At 40.5% G+C, this 27441-nt stretch overlaps 1 protein-coding gene across 1 annotated transcript in view; it reads left to right on the top strand.

The window, feature by feature from the left end:
* adgrb2 (adhesion G protein-coupled receptor B2) overlaps positions 1-27441 on the top strand; it is a 196702-nt gene that overhangs the window by 115677 nt on the left and 53584 nt on the right. The window contains exons 17-20 of the mRNA XM_034705611.1: positions 13938-14064; positions 26249-26352; positions 26719-26821; positions 27278-27428. Of these exons, the coding sequence (XP_034561502.1) occupies positions 13938-14064; positions 26249-26352; positions 26719-26821; positions 27278-27428 (485 nt within the window). The remainder of the gene's footprint in view (positions 1-13937; positions 14065-26248; positions 26353-26718; positions 26822-27277; positions 27429-27441) is intronic.

Genomic DNA, 27441 nt, shown 5'->3' with positions numbered 1-27441 from the left:
TACAAGTTTTGCCTGTTGACACTGTGGCAAAAACATTGGTTTACGTTACCTTTCTAAGTCTGTAAACATCATAGAGAATACTTTTATAGTGCTTTTGATTATTTGAAGAGCACAAAACTTCAAGTTCAGTGGTAAACGGTGTTGTACTCCCAGACTACAGTGACATATTTTGAGGGGTTTTGTAATTATACTTTCTGTAACTTGAGTTGTTGCAGAATATTTCTAGTTAGAATGATTCCACAGAAAAGTCCTTAAAGAGCAGATTTACATAAGTCTATTTTGCCCTGCGGTGCGATGCATCCTGTCTTCACATGATGTTCGCCAAATGCAATCTAGTATATATTTTATCACACTTTGACCCTGGACAGGCTAAATTGATGCAGAAAACAGATGGGTAATAGAATGAATTTGATGCTTTGCAGACAATGTTATCCCTAAGGAGTGAGCGTTTCTCTTAAAGTAGCTCTCCATATGTTTAAGTCTTTACAAGGTAAAGCTGAACATATTGCAGGATGCAGCAGGTAATACATTGCCAATGATAGATGCATCATTCATCATCAATATGTGCCTAATTTTGCTTTTTTTCAAGGCAACTTCCAAACTTCAGCAGAAGGTTTACTGCACAATCAGTTTTTCAAGACTTTCAGTTTTTGTGGGGTTATCTTACAACCCATGTAAGATTGAACACCCTGTATAAAGTATATTCACCACTTCACAATTTTTCCTGTACTGCTTAATTCCTCCCCTCTCCCTACCATCACAGACAACACCCGCACAGAGACACCCACACACTAACACACTTAACAGAGTAGCCACCAGGAGGACGGGGGATGGGGTGGAGGGCAGATAGGGCTTTGCTCCACTTTTCCATCTGACAGAGCAGAGGGGATCAAGACTGTGTCAAACAGCGAGTCAGAGCGGCAAGAGGGAGTCGCCGGTAGGGCTTATGTGGGCTCTGCCTCCACCGGGCGTTACGCACGGACGTGGACAGGCTCTCAGCTCATTTCTCCCGGCTATCACAACAGTCCTTAGAGAGCGTTGACATGGTGGCTTGGATTCTTGCTCAGGTTTCTTGTTGAAGATGGCTGACTTCAGGGTACTTTTGATAGCTTTAAGTAGCTGTAACATGTGGGGATGAGTCTGAAATTCTAAGTGGACTTCATAGATAGGTTGGAAGCTGACATTTGAGAAAAGTTCTCCTTTTAGGTTCTGGTAATGTGGTTATTTAAAGCAGGCTGGGACTGTTGAATCTCTGATTTTTTAATGCATGTTTCCTATTGATAGTGTCATGATGTGAACAGTGGAAATGTAATGGAGCATTGTATCTTAATATACGGCCAGGGATAGCCTTTAGAAGTGATGATGTTTCCCTCGCGAGAAGATTATGCTAGCATTTGTAGTGATTAGCATTTAAAGTTTCGATTAGCTACAGATAAAAGGAAGACATACTCCCTGCTGGAATATATCTCACCTTTGCCTCCCTTGCAGTTTGAGAGTCACTAGGTAAGTAACTACTTTAAGGCTGCTTTTTAAAGATTTTTTAACTTTTTCATGTTTAAGTACATTCTCAAGAGAGCTAACATACCATGCAAGTCTAGTGCACATGCTTCATGCTTATCTCGTTGACGTGCACATGATCCTCTTTACTGTGTTACTGATGGAAGTAGGTTGAGAGGGCACTGTGTTAGTGCTTTATGAGACTCCCTTTCAGTTGTCTTGGCCCTTAAAGGTGTTTGAGTCTTTTACAAGACGCTTAAAATGGCTATTTCTCCATAAGTTGTCACATTTGAAAATGTCAGCCTGCAAAAGCTAAAGAAAAAAACAATAAGAATGAAAGTGCTTTTTGTAGCTTTAGGATTATGATCCATTTTCGGTGTGAGAGCTCTTTATTCAGAGACACATTATCCCAAAAATGCAAACAGTCAGGATAAGAGGCCATGTACTGATGCAGCAGAGCTGTGTATCTCTGCTTTCCTACTATCCGTACTGTAGCTTGCAATAGCAGGAAGAAAGATAATCCCGGGGAAAGAAGCTTATAAATTAGCCAGTGGCCACGCCAGAGAGCAGATTGGAGCTGTGTGGGTCAATGACAAAGCATCCTGTTCACACGAGAGTCAGGCAAGAAGTTGGAAGTGACAACCTCACATGACAGGAGCCACGAGAAAGCCAAGTAGGATTAGGCAAGGACAGTAGACTTGTCTTTATCACAGACCTAATCAAGATACAATTTGAGTGTAAGTGAGGTAGAGAATAACGTGCACAGGAGGAGTAATGGTGTTGTAAGCTATCTGCACCATCCCATGTAGCACATCTCTAGCTTAGTGATGACTTCTCTCTGCATTCTTTTTTTAAATATGTGTTCATATTTTCTCTTTAATCACAGCAGTGCACATTTACCTTGCATCTAGATTATACAGTTCATTTTTTAATCAATGCACCAGGGATAACATGTTTTAAACATGAGCTGTACTTTTGCATGTAAACATGACAGCAAGCCTCAGATAATCTCACAGCGTGTTCTTGTGCTTTTAAAACCCATCTTTACGCCAGCAGAGCTTAAGTCCAGCCAAACTTCAAATCTGGGTCAAATACATTTATGCATGCAGTCACACACACATGTGCTGCAATGCAAACATGGGCCCACATCGCGGTGAATACTGAGACCTAAATGTGGTCAGTGCCCCACAATAGGTGCTATGAAGGGCTGAGTAATAGAGGTGATTTGTGTCATATAAAGATACACTTCAGTGGTTTCTAGCTGTACTGAGAGGAAAAGGCCAATATGCACAGCTCCTGGTGAGTGTGTATTCTGGCTCCCTGGTGATCAGGGATGTAATGTCTACTGGTATAGGCTCCATCAGCAGAAATAGATGTTCTATTCCACATGTTTTTTCACATTTCTTTCAGTGGCTTCAATCATAAAATCAAACTCCAAGCTTTCTAGTGAGGCTTCTATACTATTTATGTTCACAGAGGGACAGAGCGTACTAAAACACCAACCTACCACTATCGATTGGGTTCTTGAAATATGAAGATTTTGGCGCAGAGGCATCCAGTATGTGTGGAAAACACTGTTTTATGAGATTAATGGACTTTAAACTTAGCAGATTTAGGCAGACTGGGAAATAAAGGTTATAATAAATTTAGTGAGCCAGAGACACTTCTACTACTCAATAAAGCACTTCTTTAGCCAAGTTTGGTTCCCAAATTTCGATTCAGTCTTTGGCCAGACTAGTGGCACTTTATAAACAGCTAAGAAATATCTGGGCTGATGTGAGAGACTTGCTATACACTCAGAGTCACAGTTAGCAAATGTGAAATCAAGGTATAAATGAAAAAAGGTCTTTAAAATGATAACTATTTACCTTGCATGTCACATTTTAACAATGTAAGAACACAAAATATACAAAAATATTTTCAGTGTAGGAAAAAGAGACCAATGATGAAATGTTCAAAGAAATTGCAATTCCTCAAGTGTCCTGCCGAGGCTGGCTCCAGAAGCCAAGGTGAACCCTGTAGATCTGATGAAATGCCCAGTTTTACAACATAAATAAATATGTTAATTTCCGCTTGTTAAATATTTAATAAGTTCAAGTTTTGTTAGTTGTAAGGTACAAGCAGCAGTTTTGGTTTCTTTATCTATTTGTCACATCTGAATTGGGGTACATTTTTTATAACCCAGAGTTATGCATGATCAGGCATATTTAGGGGTGTGGCTGATTTGACTGACAGGTTAGCACAATGTAGCTGCTTGCCAAGAGGCTAGGCTATGGCTTTAATCCCACCTCAGTGCCGATTTCTAGATAAGATGGTTGAAGTCAGCATTCTGAATGTGGCAAAGGCCATCTTTGGGCTTCATGACACTGCTTCAAGACCAATGGTTGGCATCAGTGAGACTACATTAATATTTTGCACAGTCTATGGAAAAAAACAGACAAGCATTGGCATTGTTTTCATTTAAATTTACTTAACCAGGAAAACCTCATGGAGATTAAGAACCTATTTAAAAAAGAGTGTTATGGGCTCTTTCCAACAAAGTTACAGCCATATAATTTCAAACACATTTCAACGTATCCTAGATCACATAACAGAAAGTCACCAGTCAAAGCATCTATAACCTGATGCATCTTCCTCCAACACCTTCAGTCTACTTTTAAAAACATTTAAGGAGACCAGCAGCACCAGACCTGAATCCTCCTGCAGTAGATTCCCGGCTGCAGGAGTAGCATACCTAAAACTCTTCTCCCCCTGTCAAGGTGCAGCCTGGGAGCAAAAAATCTAATAAGTATTGTGAATGGATCATAGAATGAAGACTGTAGCTTCCAGCATTTTTCATCCAAATGAATGGACTTACATAAATAAGAGGGAAGCAAGTAAAAAATGGTCTTATAAATAAGGACATTCCAGTGATTTAGTCAATGGGTAGACAATGCAGGCCAGCCAAAGTTTCAGTGATGTTGCATATAACAGCTGGGCAGACAGGATGGCAATACGGCCCTTGTGTTCTGCTTTAAAGTGCAAGAAAACAAACTTAAAACGATAAATCCCAATTACAACTCCAGTTTTTCACCACTTATATTTCACTGAGCGTGAATCTTTCTTGTCAGAGCTACTGTACCGTTTCCAAAAGCCTTGTGGCAGTAACTCAGAAACCTTGTCTCACCATATTAGGAGAAAAAGCTCAGTGGCCATTATGCAACAATTTCAGGCTGATTAACCTCTGCACAGGTTGAAAGGAGGCAAAGATATGAGATGTCAAAAGGCCTTTTTTCCACAGCAGACATTTACAGGTTTCACAGAATAAAGCCTCAGTGTTGCTAAGGGCACTAGAAATATGTGCTTTTCTCTGAGGCGCTTCATTTGTGTTACGGTGAGCAAGCAAACAACTGTAATGTGCTCCTAAGATACCTCAGACAAATTAAAAATAGTACCTAAAGTATCTGGGTGCATGAAGGATGTGCGTGTTATGGCAGAAGGCATGTCTCAGGTAGAAACAGAAAACCAGTACACTTAAAAAAATTGAAAAATAGGGCAGCTGTAATACTCTATGTATTTTGCATACTTAATCAAAAATACAGGTTGTTATTGTTGCCCTGGAGTATTATTGGTTCTGACCTACAGTGACCTGTAACCTTTTGGTGTTTGTAAAACACCGCTTACATGCCTCTTAGGACCATTATCCTGGAAATCCCTCTACTACAACAAACCCTTTCCATCCCTCATCATTAACTCTGTGTTTACATGCTGTGTAACCTCTTTAGGACTGTTGTTCTTTTCCTTAAAGAAGACAGTAACCTTGGCAAATGTCTCACTGTCTTTCTAGAAATCAGGCACAACATATCAAACCTGAATGCTGAGTTTATAGCAATTTGAAATAGAAGTATTCACTTTAGAGGGAGGATGCAACTTTTTCTGATTTACATGCTTTTCAGCTCAGTCTATGTGTGAAATAATTTTGCCATCCCTCCATTCTTTCATCATTTATAGTATGTTTTTGCTGTTTGCTTTAGCTCATCAGCATTTTCATTTCTGTGTGACTGCTTTGCTTCTCTGCACATCTCACCACTGTCGACACAAAAGAGAATAATCACACCCAGATTTGATGGCAAAAAGAGTAGGGTATGCGATTTTGCTTCTAAACTTATTTTGCAGCAGCAGTCATCTAGTCTTAATTAGTTCTCACGGCGTTCGCCAGCAGCTAAAATTAGCTGATAATGTTAATCCTCATTACATAGATGACAGTTATGTAGGACAACATTTTTCTCCATGTAAAAGTGTGGACACATTTAATTTCTGGTCATTTCTAAGAACTTAAATCAAACAGTATACTGGCTGCTGTGTAATGAGGCTTAATTTTCATCTCTGCCTGTATTCCCCGTCCCTTCACCTTCCTGACGTTTTGTCATGTTTTCCCGCCGAGGTTAAAAGGTTGCTGTTAGAGAAAGACATCAGCAGCGCATCACTATTCATGTCTATGTGCCAGGCAGATGGAGGGGTTGCTTTTTCAACGACTCTTCTTTTATACAGCCACATCAAATCCCCACATCAAGCCCTCCACTTTTAAGAATTCAAAGCATGTTTAACCTTTTTTTGTTTCTTAACAGGGTGCAATTGGCTTTCATAGTGCTGCCCTTTCAGTCAAGAGTTGGTGCCAATTTATTCTCAGTAGACATAAAAGGTCAATTTGTGCTGTTGGTTAGGAAGTATTTTTCCTATTTTCCTTAACAGCTGCAACATCATTATAATAATCAATTAGGGAACAAATGTGGAACAGGATTTGTTGGTCAGAACTGTAGTTTATTTAACTTTAATTTTTTTTAACAGTTTGACTGCAGAGATGACAGTTTTAATTGGTAAGGCCACTATATTGGACCAACTGAACTGTGTCCATAACATCTTGGTGGATTTCCAGAACTATTTGTAAATTCTTGAACCCTAGAGGATGAATCAGACTGAAAGTAAGGTTTCCTTACTTCTTTATCTACTGGTAATAGCATGTTAAAGTTTTGCTCTTGTAGTTTTAACATATGCGAAGTGGAATAACCCAAACATTTGTACTGACCTTCATGATTTCCAGATGATACATCCCAAAACTTTTAGTGACTCCCACATTTTGAATTTAAATTACATTTGTTTCACCTCCTCTATGCCAATAGTCTAATGACATCATCAGATCAAATCTTCAAATTAACAACACTTCACTTCACATCCTGGAAAGTCGCATTCCCATCAGCCCCAGCTGCACTTTGTGTAAGGCCCCAATATTCACATTGTACCACGCTAACAAACTATAGTCACCATTAAACCTGCTAACCCTCAGGAGGATAGCATATCAGTAAACGTCTTGACAATATAGCATTTCGCTCTGAGTGCTGCAATGCTTCCAGCTTCCTAGATCTGCCATCACTGGAATCTGCCATGCAGAGTTTATGTGATCATATTGTAGCTCCTATCACTGCTCTGCCTCTTGATTTATGACATCTGGTGAGTGAAAACAATGCTGCATTTTGTCTACATTTGGGTCTCATGAGGTAAAAGTGTTAATTCTTAAAGGTAATTTATTAACTAAGACATACAAAATGGATGGCCAATAATTATGTTCAGACATAATTCCAGATGATACATCCCTGTAAATTTTGTAATTCTCTGACTTTACTTCAGAATTTTAATCACAAATTTGTATCCTTGGAAATCCTTGCCTTTTTGCCTATTGGCCGCATTGGATCAAATAATTAGATTGCCCATTACTTTGGTTTATAGAGTGCTAACATAGATGAATTCCAATTTGCCTTGGCTGCACTTGGTGCCAGTGTACTAATGAGCACTTAGCATTTGAACATGCTAACAGGCTAATAACAGACAATTAACATGTTAGCAAAACACCTTCTTTATGTCAGCATGTGAGCATTCTTACAGTAGCATTTATCTCCCAACACTGCTTTGCCTCCAGCCTCACAGAGCAGCACTGCTCTAGACTCCAAGTCATGCTAAGTTCATTGTATATACTGTTTATGGCTTTGGCTGAGGTAGCTCAGATATAACTGTGTAATCCTCATATGCACTCAAGGATCACTACCTGTCAGAATGAAGCCAATTCTAACATCCATTAAATCAAACTTTATACCTTATCAAAGCCAAGACCAAACAACAGATGTATCGATTATCGCAATGCTAGCAAACTGGATGCGGGTGTGTATATTTACACACCTTAACATTTGTTTGGATTCTGCCAGGCTGATATCTTTGCAGTATACATTTGGGATCCACAGCCTAAAAATTGACTATACTGATATGTACACCTGTTTGTACATCTGGTATCTGTTTTCCACGATAAGAGGAGTAGACAGCAACAGCAGTGGGACCACTCAAGTGCAAAAGTAAAACAAAAGTTATATTCTCTTAATCTGAGTCCAATTGATAATCTAACACCAGAATGAGCCCAGTGGGGAGCATGTCAGCACTTGCTCTCTGTGGCTGAAGTGTAACAGCCATAACAAAAAAAACAGGATTAGTTCCAACATTGCGGGTGAAACAAAAGAAAAGTCAAAGCTGTCCTTTTGCCAGCGATCAAATCCAGCTAAACTAGATGGGGTCAGCAGTCAATTAAGCTTGAAATTCTGCAGTGAAAACAAAGAGGTCACAGATAATGTGTGTGTGTGTCTGCGTGTGTGTTGGTGTTATCTTCAGCTTGTTATCAACCCCCTGTTGTGAGCTGTCAGACAGTTTCTCATTACTCGAACTTCCAGTTTGCAGCCAGACTGGCACACGTACAATGTGTGTGTGTGTCTGTGTGTCTGTGTGTCTGTGTGTGGCATTTGTTGGATGTAGTAAGACCATTTGTGGCAGTTAACGAATTGCATGCCTGTTTTCACACGTGCATCTACAATCCGAGAAGTCTATAAACATGCATAAATCACTGCACAGCATCCCCTCTCTATCTGCCCATTTAACACAATCATTAATGCATGTGTAGTCGCAGTCCATATGGCTGTGTGTTACTTGTGTGAACAAATCCATTTGTCAATCCTTTACTTGACATCTCCTGGGAGTTCACACAGAAAACTCACATGTTCTGTATTCATGTATGCATGCAACATTGATGGAATTACTGTGGACTCAGTGGATTCTTTATGCATATTATTTTGTATGTAACTTATGTAATTGTAACCGAAAAAGTGAGAAACATAAACTCAAAGTGTTCAGGATTTTCTGGTGAAAGGTAACAAGTGCATACATCCTCTCATTCAATCTATTCTTGACTCTCACGCACACACAAACACACAACATCCTGCACCATGTTGTCACCTGTCAAGCTGCCTTCACTGTTGCGACTCGTTTTCCGATGCTCAGTCTTTGAAGTGTCACTGTGCAGATGATTGTCATCAGGGAATTGTATTCACATCTCATTACTGACATTATGAATTGAATGGCGTGCGTATGTGTGTGTTCATTTGACGTGTGTGTATTTCCTCATGTTCACATTCACGTATAAATATAAATATAAATATAAATGTTAATACTTCCTTGTCATTAGGTGTCATTCTCACATTGTTTGAGTAGTCTGTCACACAGGAAGTATATTTATTTTTGAGTGACATATTTTAGTGCGCCTTGGTTCATGTGTTGTGATTGGTGGGTGGTTTGTGTATTCCATAACCGTATGTTTGCTTTAATTGATTGACAGCAAAAAAAGAAGCAATATCAGTTTGTTTGTTTTTCTAAAGTCAAGACATTTTTCTATTTATAACTATGTGCAAAGATGGCGAAGAATATTTAAACAAGACTGCTGGTTTATCATTTAACCTTCAAAATAAAAGCACAAATTGCAAAAGTGCATCTTTATTCATTTGTGTTTCATTGTAGATTCCAAAGAGAAGACGTTTTGAGATAATTTGATCAGAGATACGTGTGCAGCAATGACATTACAGCAGGAGGGGAACAATACAGCCTAAAAAGACAATGCTTACAAAGACATAATCCTGAGCTGCATATTTTAAGTGTTAATTATGTGTCAAAATGATAAGCTCATGACAAATATCTTCATATGTGATATTTTAACTTGCTTGGATCCTATTACAATATAGATTAACAGAAGAATTAAGGTTGGAAATCAGTAATCATACTGCAAATAGAGTGGTGTCTATTAGTTTGAGTTTACAAATTGAAGGGGGGTGGAGTGGAGTTATTATTTTTTTAAGGTAGGGTGATTTTGAAATATACCTTAAAAACAACACCTAAAAGGCTATTTTGTTGCATCTCACAAAGTAAAACTAATACCCAGGGCCATGACCAAAGGGATGGCTAGGGCTTGCATCGCCCCCTCTTGAAATTTGATTGGGCACCCCAAAATCCTAAGCTATGATTGGCTATTTGTCCTGTCAGAGGACTACAGGTCAGATACTTTACTGTAGTCAAATTGGATATGCTTATTGGAGACGGAGAGGGCAAGTAATTGCTTGTCATTCATTAGTGTGTGTGCACAAGAGAAGTTGCAAGCGACTGAGTCTCCTTGTTGTTTAAGAGTAATCCATATTCTGGTTAGCTAATCTCAAGGTAGTACAAGTCTAATGGTAAGAAGACACTCAAGAAACAGTCAGATTTTAGCGCAAGTTATTAAACACAGTTTGACGGGGAATGACGAAGTCTATGAGTGACCAGTTTCATATTGGTTTGCTGAGTGTAACTACATTTGCAGAGCTGCCACCACCTCTGTAGTTAACATCAATGCCAGTTTAACCAGACACAGCTTACATACAACTTTATCTTAATTGTATAGATCAAAATACTGCAAAACCTTGATACAAGATGCCATATGTCATCTGTGCTTGTTTAGTTCCAGGTAGTAGAGCATTTTAGCATCAGCCATTAACCAAGGCTACAGGTTCGGCTAGTACTGGAGGGCTTTGCTACACATTAGACACAATATATGACTGGCTGTTGGGTCTACAATTATGCAAATGATAATTAGATTAACTGATAAGTGATCCTGGTGCTGACTAGTGAGGGTGATGATGTTTACTCATTTAGTCGACCATTCCAGTGTGCTCACATACTTCATGTCACCCCTGCATAAGTCCGCCCCTGAAATGGACCACCCCAATCAAAAGATGTGGACACACCCCTACTGCTAACAGAGAGAATTTCCTGTTACTCTGATATAAAACATTGCCAGTCAAAGCCTGAATACTTTCAGTTTATAGAGTGATTTTATTGCAAACCATATGCAAATCCTAAAATTAAGCACCTCTTTAGCTATGTAGTCAACAAGCTACTAATTGACTCTCCATTTAATATTAAGGGTGCTCCTGGCTGTTAACTTTAGAGGGGGGTAATTACATTATCCACATGCAGCTTTAGCGGTCAGAGCCCAGTGTATACTGCGCTGTCTGCAGTATAATTACATGTTATCCTTTCCAAAATTGTTGCAAACTGTTATTTACCTCACTTAGACTTCCATCTTCCATATACCTATAGCATCATAAGTGCAAGTTAGACATGAGTTAAAAAAATTACAGTGAAGTAGTTTTGTTTGTCAGCAAAATAATCAGTAAAAAATAGTTTTTTCTTACACAACATCCCCATTTAAGGATGTTAATTCCCCACATAAAAGCCAGTTAAACGTTGCCTGAGTTATTTAATATTCAGTTATTACATTTAATATCCATAAGTCAAAGCTTGATAAGCATCTGTGGGTGTTATTTAAAAGGAGTTACACAAAAACAACAATCAAATTTGCTTTATCACGACACTGTGGGTGTTTTTTTTCTAGATTTGACCAAAACATCCCACAAATGTCACCAGATTTAAATTCAAGTGTTACATAATCGTAATTGGTGCACAAAAGAATATGACATTGTCTTTTTGTGACAGCCTCGCCCACCAAAACAAGAAAATTAGAAACAGTGTTCGAGCATTTTCAGTAATAGCCTGTTTTTCTAGGACTTTAGCACCAGTTGGAAAACTTTCTTTCTGCCTCTTAGCTGATCAGTCATGTAGCAGATGCCTTTCTTGACCCCATCAGAATTCCTCTGCAGCTGTATCTTACACGCCTGCTATGTCTCTGCTCGTCTCTATTGGCTGGGATAGAAGGATGTCCTGGGTTAAATGTAAGGTTAATGTGTGGTGTTAGTCGCCAGAGTAATTAGTTCATTTAGAATCCTATTGATCGACCTCCTCACTCAACCTTCTATTCAGGGCGTTTAGTGCGACGTGGAAGAGCAGGGACCATGTAAAGGAAAGAAGAAAGATGTAGGACAATAAACAGTACAAGGCGCTGTTGTATGGCAATTCTGGGCACTCTGTTTCTCAGCAACTTGTTGCGTGTCAAGGCAGTTGACCATTTATAGCTGAATAATCCCCATACAGCATTTAATCCGCACTGGTCTTTGTTTGGTGTTATCTGAGGCAGTCCAAGTCTCCTGAGGTGTTCTTCCAAGAAAATGGAGATAGAATAGAAAGAAGGTTAGATGAGAAAGAGAGTGTTTAAGGGTGCTAAACACGGACTCAAGAACAAGTTAGGTGAAATTGGCAGCAGGGTAAAGGAGCCTGTCAGTGTGTGAGTGGTGATCTCTGCATTTTAAACCCATAGTGTGAAGGACTGAACCTAGTGGGCTTTATTGTGAAGATGAGGCTTTAAACACTGATATGTTCCTCCTTCTTCTTCTCTTCCTGATAAAGTTTTCAGTCATTTCCAAGCCAGATATGGGATCCGAGTCACAAAACAGAACATCTGGTTTGCACTTGTGTACTCAATGAATACCATGTCCTCTTAAAAGAAAGAAGCTTGTGCCAGTTGTTCCCAGTAAGCACATGGAACTTCTAGTGGACACAAAAAGGCACAAGACTCTGAAATGGAGGTAGTGCTGCTGGATGTGACCATCAAGGGAGCTTATTTATTGTAATTGATGTGTCAGCAGTGGATACAAAATATATAATTCAAATATATACACTTGTTGATTTCCCCTGTTCAGGGAATGTTGTCATCAGAAACCATAATACCCCCATCTTTGGGTACAAAGCGGACAAACTGGGGGAAATCCAGAGCAGAGTCAATGGACTGACAAAGCTAGGATGCAAGTATCTCCTTATAACAGCAACATCGGTGCCTTCTGAGCAGGCGTTTCTGTCGCTAGACTGATTATGACCTGGTTGCGCTCTGGACTGACACCCAACCATGTGGGCATGCTTATTTTTTTCAGTGAGAATGTCGTATCTTGACCGCCCGTGATGGGTAGATGCAGACGGAATCTTCGTGACACTGGCTTGCTTGTTTAGTAATGCATTTAATACAAGAAAACAATACCAGTATCAGACAAGCACCGCGAAATTCCTGGAAGACCGTGTCAATCTGTGTCTTGCTGTTTGCAGTTTACCAGCGCCTCTTATAAGTCTGCGAGCCAGTGACATAGCCTACTACAGAGCCCAAACTTATGTTAACATCTAATCATTTATTGTACTCTCCTTGGCTCTGCTGGCTTAAGGGTCACAAACTAAATTTCCTTGAGAGTCTGGGACAATATAGGTTCCTCCTTGACTTGTTTTACGTCAGTTACTTATTTCCTGTCAGATACTTCAAGAACAAGCAGGCAGAAAACTGGACACTGGAAATCTGAATTATTTCATGTTCAGTTCTCTTCTTGCGGTTTGCTATATGACTCTATATATGTCAGCTGAGTCAAAAAAATTGTAGCCCTCAAATATGTTCTGTAGCTATGCTGTACTGTCAGTTATGTCAGTCATGTTGTTGTGGAGAATATATGATTTAGGGAAAAAATGCTTTTGGTTTTGTCAAAGTAAAAATCTAAGTGGGCTGAATTTTAAACTTGATTTCATATGTGCTACTCGATAATATTCGGGGACAGAAATTACGAAAACAAAAAGATGATATATTTGCACTGGCTGGTTAGCATTCAAATCTGTAGTAGAGAGTTAGTAGATTTCGCTTTATATAAGGAAAAATCCCAGATATGAAAACTTTGATTGACTTTTTTTGAAAATTGCCTACATGGATTTAAAAGCTCCTTTGAGACACTTTAGATTTTTGTCAACTTTGCGACCCCTGTGGACAAAGTTGTCATGTGCATGTCTAGCTCATAAAATGAAGGATCTCCCCCTGCTATGTAACTCACTTTGACTGATGCCTGCTCAGCGGCAGTGCTACCAAACAAAAAAATGAACTGTATTGACAATATCAGTGATGTTGCTTACAGTTTACACTTTATATCCAGATAAAAGCTTTAAGACAGGATTTTTTTTTACTAAAATGGTTGGTGAATGATGTCCAATGTCTTCAAATCATCCGGTCCCTCGTTTACCCCCTTTGAGTTGGACTTCCAACAGATACGTTATGTCATATGATACATTTGTTGTGTATAATTGTCTCACACTTGCTGCTTTTGTTCCCTCTGCACCCACCCCCTTTTCCCTACCTCCTCCAGGGAAGCTGGCGCAGAAAACTGGGGCACAGAAGGCTGCCAAACGCTCGTGTCTACCACCATCCACACCAAATGCCTGTGCAGCAAGATATCCACCTACGCCGTGTTAGCGCAGCAAGCTAAAGACCCGGTGAGTCACTTTTTGCACAGCCTGATGAACTCTTGGGGAACTTGGGAGCTGACAGGTCAACTACCAACATGGGCCAGGTCAGTGGGTTGATGACTTGTTAATCCGTGATTTAAGGTGGCATTCAAGACTGTTAAGATTGGCGTTCATAGAGAAATAGGAATGGTGTGATAGGTGAAGTATAGAGATGAGGTTGCACACCTATTTTCTTCTTTGCAACACTGTCAAAAGGAAAACAGGTGCACCCAGAAGACGCTGTCAGTTCTAAATGTTGTGACGAGTGTCTCTTTGCATCTCTAATTATATGCTGATCACCTGTCACTCTTCCTGTTATTCAACCACTTTTCTCAGCTTAAACCTACTACAGGTCAGATTCTTCAGCAAGTGACCTGCACTCCTATAAATAGTCCACGTGGCTTGCAGTGTGTGTTTGACATGATTAAAGACGGCTTTTATAGGAGAGGAGGGTAATGCCTGTTCTAAAACATTGACCCATTCTCCTGAATGGCGCTAATGGACATCCAATGACCTGACAGCTCTTAGTCCACCTTCCTCGAACAGCCATTATGCTCATCAAACAGACCTCGATTCATTTGCTGTCTAACACCTCTATTTACTTCACACTTTCTCTTTTCTCACACTTGACCCAGTTTTTAACTTTCCTGCCTTTTTATTCTCCTCGTTCTTCCCCTAGTTTGCCTTCTTGCCAATTCTAATTTTCTCTCTCCTTAGCATGTAGCTTTTTGCACATCTTTCACACTACTCCTCACCTTTTTAACACTTTCACGCTTCACTTTTTGCTCCTTGACTGCTGTTGACACATAATGCTCCCTTTAGCTTTAGCTGCAAAGTTTTCTCTATGCCTACTTTGCACCTAATGCCCACGAGGACAGCGAATGAATAATGAGGCAGCGAAAGTAAATTGTAGAGCTTGTTGTCACGCACTAGAATCTGTAGGAGTTTTGTGTGTTTGTGTTTGTGTGTGTGTGTGTGTGTGTGTGTGTGTGTGTGTGTGTGTGTGTGTATCTGTGTGTGTGGGTGTTTGATTTCTTTGGTTTAGTAAATGGAGCCAGCAAAGCAGATCCCTTGTAAGCACTAGAGGGTGACTCCAGGTGTCACAGAAATGGAAAGTGATTGTGAGGAATGGCGGATTTTGGGGAGGATATGTTCAACCAAACAGAAAAGGCAGGCTTGGTCTCAGCTGGCTGGAACAGAGAGAGAGAGAGAGAGAGAGAGAGAGAGAGAGATAGAGAGAGAGAGAGAGAGAGAGAGAGAGAGAGAGAGAGAGAGAGAGAGATAGACAGAGAGGGAGAGAGAGAGAGAATAACAGAGAGTGGAAGAGAAGAGAGGGGACAGAGAGATGGAGGGGAGATGTTTGCGCTAAGTAATAATGCATTAACAACCAGTGTTGCTGAGATAAAGAGCTGCAGGCTTATGCGGACATCTATCCCTGTGTAACCTTTTCAGAGTAAACACTGCTTCCATATTAAACTCACTCCTCCTGAGGGTTTTCTTTTTCTCTACAAATTATTGTCAAAAGTGTTTCTGTCCTTACATACTCTTTGTTTTAAATACAGACAAAATCTCTTAAAGAAGGCACACTTATAGCCTGTTCTCTTTTTATAAGTCAGATTTTTTTATGGAGTCTTGTTATTTTCTCTCCAAACACAAACTGTAAAGTTGGGTCTCCTGGAGACGCAACTAGGAATCAGTGTCCCTAATATGGATCTGTCGCAATTAATCTTTGAATTTCAAAAGTTAATCACGATTCATTGCAATTTTAATTGAAAGGAAAAAAATAGCACACATTTTTTTGAAAGATGTAAATTTGGAACCTCAATCAAATCGCAAAGAACACAAAAGCCATGGTTATAAGTCATATTTTTTGCAGCTTTTTTGATAAGGAATACTGTTTGTCCATTACTTACTATGTACTGCAGTACACATACACATCTGTCCCCATTCAAGTCAACACACATTGGAGCCAAAACCAATTTGAAATGCTTCATATTGCGTTTTTTTTCCTGACAGCAGAATTTGGATGTTCTGCTCCAAAATAACCATCAAAGTTAAAGGCAAGAAGTTTTCTTTGTGTATTGGCCTTATTGTTATTGGGTCAGTTTTGCCTCTATTAGGTAGCACAGCCAAAGAAAGTGACAGGAAATGTGAGAGGAAGTGAGCAGGGGAACCAATAAAGAGCCAAGACTTGTCTGCTGCCCTAACATTGGCCTTTTATTAACCAAGAAGCAGACATTTTGAAAAAGAATAAGATTAAAACTGTCACTTCCAGAGCAAAGTGTGTCAGAAATAGTGCCTCCCACTTTACAAATGTGATTATTTTTTAATAAAGAGGACAGTCTTTCACAGCATGCCAACTTTATTTTAGCATTCTGTCTCTTTAAGTTTGGTTTGATTGGTTTGAAGTGCTTCAACTGTCAGTGCACAAAACATAAGTTCATACTTGATGTCTAGATGCTCATTTCCCAAAAGCAAGGACTGGCATCATACATGGACAAACACAGAGACAGAATTTACACAGAAGCAGGCTGCAGTGTTAGATGATCTTTTGACACAGAAGGCACTTGAACAGTGTCACATAGGTTGCACTCCAGGGATGTTAAAGGTTCCGCAGAGCCATAAGGCGATCGTACTGGGAAAGGCCATGCGGGTAACTGCCTTGAACTTCCACTGGGATGGATCAAGTCATTTAATCCATCCAAATTTGGATAAGCCATGTTGAAACTTGCTGGTGTCCCCAGTGACACAGCTGGGAGCAAGAGATGAGTTGGTGAGACTCACTAACTGCTGCTGTAACTTTTCACCCATCATGCAAAAAAACCCTAGGTATCAAAGACCTCAGATTTTATGGTGGCTTGTAAGACTGGATCTCAATGCCATAATGTGAGAGTTATTATTTGATTCCCTTTTCTATTTCCCCCAGATATCCCCATCCTCTTTTTATTGAATGTAAAGAGGGTCAAAATAAGGTGATGGCTTTCATTTCAGTGACTGAAGTTTTCATTTTTTGTTCCCCTAAGCTCGACTTACATTGCAGGGGTCTGAAACCCATTACAGAATCCAGGGAAAAGTTAATTACCATTATACTGAAAAACCCTATGGCTGCAACCTTTAAGCTGAAAGGGTCATCCCAGTTGCTATTTCTGGTTCCTGTGACTCCTCTTTTCCTGAAAAATATTGACTTTCCCCCGGCTACAGCAACCAGGTCGTCCATGTAGAGTGAAAGAGGAAACACATTGACTTTTTTTGACATTTGTTGCATCTGTGAAGAGTGGGTTAGTCATTAGTGACTCACTATTCAGCCCCTGGTACCACCATTAGACCCAGTGCAGAGGACCAGGAGGTATGGGTCAGAGTGTTGCTGACTGTGGCTTTCAGTCAGGAGCTGCTGTGGCCAGTGCTGAGTGCACTTTGTAGCTTTAGGGTCCTTTAGAGTTAGCTCTATGTTCCAGCAGGAGATTGGATTTTATAAAAGAGGAATGAGAGACGGATTGAATTTGGCAAGGCATAAAAAACCCCAGTCACATCCAGACATGCCAACACGGACTACAACATTTCCGTGCATGCATACAAGCCCGCATGCACAGCTCAAAACACACATTCGTATGCTGCGTCCAGCCTGTGTGGCTGCTGGAGCAGAGCTGAGTATCAGCAGCCCAGCTCTGACAGCTTATCCCAGGCCACGGCGCTAGGGACAAGGAGGGCTCAGGATTAACCTCCATGTTTAATAGAAAAGGGAAGAGAGGAGGGGGAGGGAGAGGGGGGGGAGAAAGAGATGGAAGGATTTAGAAGCAGTGCTGCCATTACAGGCCGTTTACAGTGGAGCGAGGGATAGCCAGTTAATCCTGTTTACTTTCTATAGCCTCTGAGATTTCTGTGTGTGTGTGTGTGTGTGTGTGTGTGTGTGTGTGTGTGTGTGTGTGTGTGTGTGTGTGTGTGTGTGTGTGTGTGTGTGTGTGTGTGTGCAAGTACCCTGCTGTCTGTGTGTGAGTGTGTGTCTATAGAAGGACCTTCACTATCAGACACAAGGCAGAGGTTGTTACTTAAGAGAAACAGAGGAGAGGGAGGTAAAGAAAGAGGATGTGATGGAGGGAGGTCACGAAGCCAAACAATAAACCAAACCACTTAATTCCTAAAATGACTGCAGTGGGAATTCAAACCCTGCGGATACAACTGTACTCTTCCCCTTACTGTTCTCACCGGGGTCGTGGGATTTCAAGTAAAAGGGGCGTATTGGCTTCATAAAAGTCAGTTTAATATTTTACATGTGTTAATCAAGCCGGTTTTTACCTTCTCTGCTTAAGTTTCGTCAGCAGATATGGCTGCTGTGCTAGCCATGTTGACGGGGAATTAATTATGCCTTTCAAGTACCACCCCCAAACTTACTCTCCCAGCTACAGTTGGATTTGTGGCAAGTGCTTGCTTAAGCGAGTAATCAGAAATGAAAGGTTGTAGGTTCAAGCAGCACCTGAGACCTTGATTGGGTCAGTCTAGCAGAGTTCACAAACAACGACACAAACCAAAAGCCAAATCCTGCATAAAAGCAACTGCATCTAATAAGAGATTAGTCAGTTTCAATTTGAATACTGCTAAATCATTACAAAACTTATCTTAAGAAAATGTTCAATGCTAAAAAGTATACTCTCTACACTGTTATTATTACTCTGAAAGATTCACCACGAGAAAGCACTTGGCAAAAGTGGCGAATAGAAAAGGTCCTTTGAACAAGCGGAGACCTCAAGCCGAACCAGACTCATTACCACCAAAACTAGACGGGCCGAGACAGTGGGATAAAGGGAGAGGAAGAGAGAGAGTCCACCAGACAGACAAGGACACTTACACAAAGTAAGAAAAATAGCTATGGATAATACAGATTTTGGGTTGCTTGTTCAAGACTGGACTGTAGTCACAGAGCCGAAATGGTGGGGCAAAGGCTTTTCCACCACTGGGCAATTATCGGAGACAGCAACAAGAGGCGTACAAAAGATGAGTCGGCGTCACTGTGAGGATCAGAGTCAGCAGGAGAGAACAGCCCTGTGTGTGTGTGTGTGTGTGTGTGTGTGTGTGTGTGTGTGTGTGTGTGTGTGGCAGATGCTGTTTGTTTACACATTGTACCTATCGTGCTCCCACAATGCCGTAACGCAGCACTAGTACACCAATATTACACCATTGTAGGGTTGAATGTAAAAGCACAAAGGCAGAGTGATGGCAGAGCTTCTTCTGGGTTCTGTGGTGTATTCTCAAAGCAAAACAGGTTGCAAATAGACGCAGGAATGTACAGGAGAAACCAAAAACACATCTGGTTCAACACACTCCTGCAGGGCCAATAATAAAAGTTATAGAAATGTATCTAATATTAGCAGTAACTTCCTCTTTTACCTGCGAGGCTAACTGCTTTTGGCCCAGTCTTCTTCATGATATCATTGGGTCTAACCTCAAATAAATTGAGTCCATTTCCTTCTGTGATATTAGTGCTCATATTATAATGGAAAAGTCTCCCAGACACTCTATTTTTGAGACCATTAATTATTAAGACTGGCCAAAGAGCCTGATTGTCTTTGAAGCGACGGAAGGGGTGATTGAGGCACTCCAAGTTGGCAGCTCATATTTCAACCTATTATAACTTAACTGAAGACAGTGTTTCAAAAGAAAACAAGGCCTGCCCTAGATGAAGCCCCACTACAAGGTTACAGTATGCAAATATGTTGTGCTTGTCAACTGTAATTAAAGGACGAGGGGCTGCTAAAATTTATGAGAGGGACTCATGAATCACATTAGATTCCTTTGGATCCCTTGTCGACTTAATTGAAGGTGAGTCAGTGACAAGGGAGATGATGAGAGAGTAAACAGGTGAAAATATTTAGCTGTGTGTTGCTGGCTGGAGATGCATAATGGCTGAGTGTGGGTGTCGCGGGGACAGATTTACTTGGTAATGGCATATTTTTAAGTGTGAAAGGGTTTGTTTTGTCTGCGGTGGCATTTTTTGACATTATGTGGAAAACAAATTTTGTCCTAAGCCAATATTTGTACAGCAACGTGCCCTTCTGGTAAACCCATTCCACAATCTGGCAGTATTTTTTTTAAAAACAAGACTGCCTGATTTAATAAATCTAAGATAGGACCAAGATGTTTTTGACACTATCCTTGAAGAAAGGTTCATTTTTTTTGCTACTGGCTTTGTCACTTTAAACTCTGTGTGGCAGTAGGCTGATACATTCTGCTGCTACAAGCAGCACAGACTTCAAATAACATGTATTAAATAGCAGACAAGGTCGGCACTTGATATGATGACTTTACATTTGAAGTCACTATGTCAGCCCTTCAGGTTGTCACGCACTGACAGGAGACTTATGGTTTGTCTTGGGGCCACTGAAGCCAGAGCCTGTCAAGGTGAACCCTCTGGGTTCGGATGAATTGATTCAGTTGAAGCATATCGCAGGCAATATTTACCTAGTGCCATGACAGCAAAACAGGCAGGAACACTATATTAGCAAGATGTAGAGTTTTATATCCCTGCAGAGGCACACTCTGCTTGTGCACACTGGTGTGTATGCTTGTACTTACGTGGGGACAAAAGGAGCATATGACCGCTAAAAGTAAATATGGGGAGTTTTAAAAATGCCATCTTCAGAATTCAGAACTCTACAAGAGGCAAAGGATTTTCACGTCCTACGCGGGGATAAACAAACAGATAAAAACATTCCATGAGTGTTGCTGAATATCACAAGTGTGTACAGATGGTTTTCTGAGTACTCATAGTCAGAGATTTGCTTCTTCTGTAAAACTGCTATTTTGATGGTGCGTTGGTGTGTTTACAAATGCCTGAAAACAACTTTCGCTTCTAAAGCAGTCAAGTTTAGGCCTTCTCTCGCTTAAAAGCAAAGGTAGTAGTAACATAGTTTGGAAGCTAAGTTATGACTTGAAGGTGAAGGCATGAGTCACAATATTGTGACTTTGACACCTTCTTAGCATCAACTGCCATCCTTTTTTCCAAAATCTAAAACCTGCACTTTATTTCTTTCAGGCAACTTGAGGTCACCAGTTGTCATTTTCAAATTTGATCCCCAGAGTTTCATAGCAAATATTGGCTTATTTACACATCTTGCTCCAAAATTTGTGAACTAAAGCATTCATTTGAAGACGACACCTCATTAATGCAGGTACACATTTTCACTGTGCCTTTCCTCTGTTTTGGTCCAAACGACTCCTGAGGGAGTTATTTGGCTCTGTAGCCTCTAGCTGCTCTGTTAGCTACTTACAGACCATGTTTGTTTGCTGTATCCTACAGGTAGCATCTGATGTTCTTTTTTTCCTCTTTACTTTTGAAATTATTTTGACTTCACTTGTAAAACGATAAAGTTATTGATTGTAAAATTAAAATGAGAAACACTTGTTTGTCAACATTAGCATTTAACTCAAACTGTGACGCTGTATGTGGCGAGTAATGCTAAGATAGCAAATATTAACATACTGTATTTCTCAAACTTAAGGGGACAAAATGGTAAGCAATATACCTGATTAGCATCATAATATTAAAATTGCCCCTGTGACCAAGCTAGCAGGCTGACTTTGGAGCTACAATACAGCACCACAGAGCTGTTAGCATGGTGGTAAGCTACACTCCTGTTTAGCCATTATTTCTAGCCAAAGGGAACAAACACTGCTAACATTTCAGAATCTGAAGAACTTTGGTTACATTCTATAACTCAATGGACGATTCTCAGGCTTTCACAAGAGACATTTATAAAGCCTATATGGAGCTAAAATGTACAAACTTTGTAAGCTGTTATACAGTTTACTCTGAGTCCCTGGTTTCTTTTTGTATGCAGATAATACATGTTGGGAATTTCTTGCAGCATACTATAAATCTTCAATAAGAGAAGAGAATAGAAAAGTAACAGATGTAGTAAGATACAGATGGACTAAGAGAAGAAAAAACAGCATGAGACCCACTGCTGAGAAGTGAGTAAGAGCTAAAGCTAGTGTGGGAAGAATGGGAGAGACACAGAGGCAGACAGAGAGGGAGGATAGGTAGGAGTGGAGGGAGGAGGAGGAGGAGGAGGAGGGGTGTCAGTGAGAGGAGATAAGTAGGTTAAACTTGCTGAGCTGAAAATAGCTATCTTCTCCATCACATGGTAGCCAAGCTGCCCAGGGGAGCCTGGCCATATACAGCAGAGCCTCAGCACACTCTTCTTTCTAATCTGTAGTCTCTCTCCTCTCAGACACACACACACCATGCACACACTAAACACAATCACACACCCTCTCCAACAGAATATCACAGTATCTATCTAGAGTGAGGCATTTGTGTGATATTGTAGCCTCGGGTGTGCTGTGTGTGTTTGTTTGCATGGGTGTTCCCCTTATTATTTCATTTCCTACTTTGTCGCATCCTTCCACATTATGAAATTAGACTCTTATCTTATCACACACACATAACCTAGTCAAACCAATTAAGGAAACAACATTAGACAAAGTGACACAATAAAGAGCTTGGGGACAATTTGTGGATGTATGTTTAGTGAATAACTGTGATTTACTCCAGTACTTGTCTGTTTAAGCTAAAGTACAGGAGAGAAGGAAAAGGAAATTCAACAGGCTTGCGTAAATGTGTGTGAGTGTGTGCTTGTCGTCCCTGATGTATCATCCACGTTTGATCAGTCAGAGCTCAAAAAACACAATCGGCTGTGTATCCTTTGACCTTCCCTTCTACATAATATCAAACTCTCTGACTCTTCTCCCGGGCCTTCTCCTTTTTTTACTAGAAGCTTGTCATATCTCTTTTTTTTACTCTTTCTGTGAGGTGTTTTGAATTATGCCTCACCCCCATTCCCCCCTTCAAGTGTTTGTGTGTGAGTACAGTATTGGTATTCCAGCCTATTCCACCTTCCTCTGGAGAAACCGGCTTCCTTTGATGGGCCAGGGAGAACCACTAAAACAGAAGCTTTGACTCTCCCTCGTTTTCTTTTCTCCCCCTTCTCCTCCCACACTCAGCTTTCTCTTATGTCCTTAACTCTTCCCACTGCGTCTCTCTCTGAATCATCTCCTACTCCTTCTTTTCAGTTTGCTTTCTTTACTCCCTCCAAAAGTTCACACACACACACACACACACACACACACACACACACACACACACACACACACACACACACACACACACACACACACACACACACACACACACACATACCAAGTTTTGGATTTCCTCTGCCTTGCACTCAACTTGAAAAGACACACACACACCCACGCACACTCAGCTTATACCCTGACTTCCAATTATTTGGCGCATCTTCCTGGACGTGCCTTTGTTTGTGAGTATGTACTTTGTTTGCAGTAAAGAGACACCTTGTGCTGTGTGTGTGCGTACATGTGTGCGTGCCTGTGTGTGTGAGAGAAGTGATTAATTTTCGGGTTGAAGGGAAAGGCTGGCCACTCTAGGAGGTAAATTGAGGTAAATTGTGTGATTGAGAACTTAAAAGCAGGCCAACATTTAGCCCATTTGGGACACGATGGGGTGCATGCTCCCGCCGCAGCTTAATTTGTCTGTGCTTCATCCTTTCAAAGGCACACCTCAGGAGAGAGGTGAAGCGGAGGTGCACTGTAAGCCATGGCCTAGATCATTTAATTATGTGCAGTGGTCTCGTGCTTTTAACTTGTACATGAGGAATTATACAATGAGCGTAAACGGGTTCACAGCAGTATCCCAGTGTACTTACACCTCAGTGGGAGTTTGACTCACTTCCTGGAAAAGGTAATTTATGTGCCCTCATTTTAATTTAAACTATAGTTATTATAATTACAAGGTATAAAGCTGAAAGTGACATAGCCTAGATGACATTACATTTGTGGAGATACTTTTAACAAGCAGCAACTTTTAGAATAGTGTAATTATGTGGTATTATCCTGCCCAATCAAACAGACTTTTGTGATTTTAATTAAAGGTAATTGCATACAATTAACGGAAAGTAATTAACAGGGGCTATCAAAGGGAAGTGCAAGAGTTGATAGATTATATAAGTGCAAAGCAGGAAATGTGCCAACAGTTACTTTAATCTATATAGGCAACAGCTTAAAAAAAGACCTCTAGAAGAAAGTAGTCTCCCTCATACATCTAGATATTTATCTGTCTTTTTATCAAGATGTGTATGGAGCTGTGAGCTACTATATCTCCTCAAGACCCCAAGCGAAACATGTCATACTCTGTAAATCGCACCCCAGGGCCATGAGGAATGGCAGCCAAGTGCTGAAATGCTCACAAAATGAATGCAGCTGGCTTAAAAATGAAGGTAGTATTTGTCAGAGGATTGTTTGAATGCTCTGTTCTTCAAAGAGGACCTAATACATGGAAAAACTCAATACTGTTGGTCTGGTATTCCAAGTGTCCCTCTTTATCTTGTTTTTCTTGGAGACATGATCCCACTGGATGGCCAGAAGTTAAATACCTTGACATTTTAAGCAAGTTGATTGATCCACTGGCTAAGATGAAGCTTATCAAAGATTAGCACAAAGCTCTGTATAGCTTAGCTTCAACTTTTACAGTTTTTATCACCAAACAAGTGAGTGTCACTATCCCACTGTTTTCCCTTTTATCCCAGCTAAAGCCTCAGTTTCCTGTTACAATCAATAACAACAGTTGTCTTCTTAAATACTAAGTTTTTCTGTCTTAGTAATACAAAAAGATTTTTTTTTGTTTTTTTTTAACCCTGTTGGTGCAAATCTTTTTTTAAAGATTATTTTAGGGATATTTTACAAGGACATAACATTGGATAGAGAGGGAATGACATGCAGCTGATGCGTTTATCATCTTTGCAGTGCACCCCATATGTATAATCTGTTAGACACCATTTAGGGATACACAGCTTATCAAAAAACACAGGAAAACTTTTGGAACGTTGTTCTCATACTCAGCCTGAGCAAATTAATAATGCACCAGATTCACTAAATGTGGTGGAGGTTTCTTACCCTGTGGTCTGCATCTGAGCACTTGGTCAGCGCATAAAAATATCATGTGTATGAGCATAGAACTGCACTGGATAGAATGTGCCGATACTACAATCTTTTCATTGGCAGAACAGATACATATTCTAATCCTTCATGATCTAATACTATCCTATCACAAACCCCAACTTTCAGGTGGGATGAGACTTGCCCTCCATCTTTGTTCCTATGGTGGACACAAGTAGCACCCTCCAGTGTTGAAAAGTAAAGCCAATATGGAAGGGAAAAATTTGCAGTTACATGCACGTCCACCAGAGGCTGACTCAAAAGCCAAGAACATTCCATTTCATTTTTAATCTTATTCCATATCAAAATGCCAGTATTTACTTTAGACATAAACATGCTTACAATATGGTAAAAAAAATAGTATCTTTATGTCATTTCTGTATTTCCTGAAAATTCTACATCGGAAAATTGTTGACCCATCGATTTTGAGTATATAAAGGCTGAGAGTAAAGCAGGATTTGGCAAAGTTAGTGGCGGTCTTGAATGACAAGTGGGCACATTGTGACAGTTTTGCCAGGCAGCAAGGCTGTGGCCTCAACTCCACCTCATTACCAGTTAGCGAGAAGTTAGCTTGAGTCAACATTTCCTTCATGATACAGCTTCAAAACCAACATGTGATGTCACTGAGTCTGGTCCATGTTTTATACCATGTGTGGTGCAGCATGGTACATTACAGTGTTTGTGCTGAGCTTTTGATACAGCATGACATATGACCATGACTGGCTGTTTAGCTAGCCAGCCATGGTCACATGTCTTTGAAGAACAAAGAGAAAAACAAACAAGACAGAACAAGAGTAAAATTTATTTCAAAAAGCATTCATGTAAGCTAATAGTGAGCTAGTGAGCTTATAATGAGCAGATCAGCGTTGGCTAATCATGCCCAACATACTATACCAGTCATGACTGTTAGCTTGTAGATTGCGGTAGTGGTTTAGATCCCTCTTCTTATTTTATCCCGCAACTTATTCTATTTTTCTCTAAAGTATCTCACATGGCAGCAGCTGAAGATGCTCTGACTGTCATTTCTCTTGAAATAACCTTTTGCTCTGAGAAATAAAGGCTTTGTCTTGGTGAGGTTCATCTGTTGAAAAAGGCTTGCAGTAAATGTTAACACTTCGTTTTTCTTTCCCTGTCCCTCCTCCTTCCTTTCTTTTTACTTCACCAGGACATGGGTCCTACCAGCATGCCCTCTGTGCCCCTCATGGTGGGCTGTGGGGTCTCCTGCACCGCTCTGCTCATCCTGCTGCTAATCTATGCTGCCTTCTGGAGGTACTTGCACACGTTTACTCAATGATGTCATGCTTGTCCTCATACATCCCCCTGAGCAGACAGTAGCGATTTTTCTCTCTGTTTGGTGCTCCTGCCAGTACATAAAAAAAGTGCAATTTATGCTTGTCCTCTGCTGTGCCAACACTCCAATGAGGCCTAATAAGAAACAAATGGTTCAACTGCAGCAGGGGGTGGTGATTAGATTTTTGGTAACACACATGACAGATGGCAAAATGAAGCTAATGACTCTGCAATGTCCAAAAAGATCAGTCCATCAATCTGTCATTAACACTTATCGCACATGTCTGTCCCCCTCTCTCTCCTCCTCTACCTCCCTGTGTCACTGTCTCGCTCTCTGCTCTGTAGGTATATACGCTCGGAGAGATCCATCATTCTGGTGAATTTTTGCCTCTCCATCTTGGCCTCCAATTTATTGATCTTGGTGGGACAATCTCAAACGCTTAGCAAGGTAAGGCAGAACATACTATTCCTAAACATATCTTAACAGAAAACCCAGTTGACGTATTTCTATTCCAGAATATAGTGTTCCAATAAAACCTTTTTTATGCCTTGAAACAAATCTGTTACATAAAAGTAATGCAGCGTAGTTCTTAGGGTGGCACGCCAGAATTTTGGCACACACTACTTTAAGTGCTCTGACTAAGCAAGCTCGCTCGTGTGTTGGTCAGTATCGATCAGAATGAGCAGTACAGCAGAGCTAGGTTCAAATCTAATTCCTCCACACCGTGTGCTTTGTCAGACTCCCTTTTTCTCTTTGTCCTCCTTATTTTGCAGAGCTTTCATTTTCCTGTGCTGACTAGTCCAAAGAGATGATTCATTATGACACCTCTCACAAAACGACTTTTTTTTGTAAAACAGTTTTACCTTCCTTTCTCTCTATCGGACATTTTTTTTCCCTGTGTAGGGCCTCTGTACTGTGACCGCTGCCTTCCTGCATTTCTTCTTTTTGGCGTCCTTCTGCTGGGTGCTGACGGAGGCGTGGCAGTCCTACCTGGCTGTTATTGGCAAAATGAGGTCACGACTCATTCGAAAGCGGTTCTTGTGCCTCGGCTGGGGTGAGTGCACACA

The sequence above is a fragment of the Notolabrus celidotus genome, chromosome 16, assembly GCF_009762535.1.
Source record: "Notolabrus celidotus isolate fNotCel1 chromosome 16, fNotCel1.pri, whole genome shotgun sequence".
Classification (NCBI taxonomy): domain Eukaryota; kingdom Metazoa; phylum Chordata; class Actinopteri; order Labriformes; family Labridae; genus Notolabrus; species Notolabrus celidotus.
The sequence above is the reverse complement of the archived record's forward strand: the minus strand, read 5'-3'. Positions and strand labels throughout refer to the sequence as shown.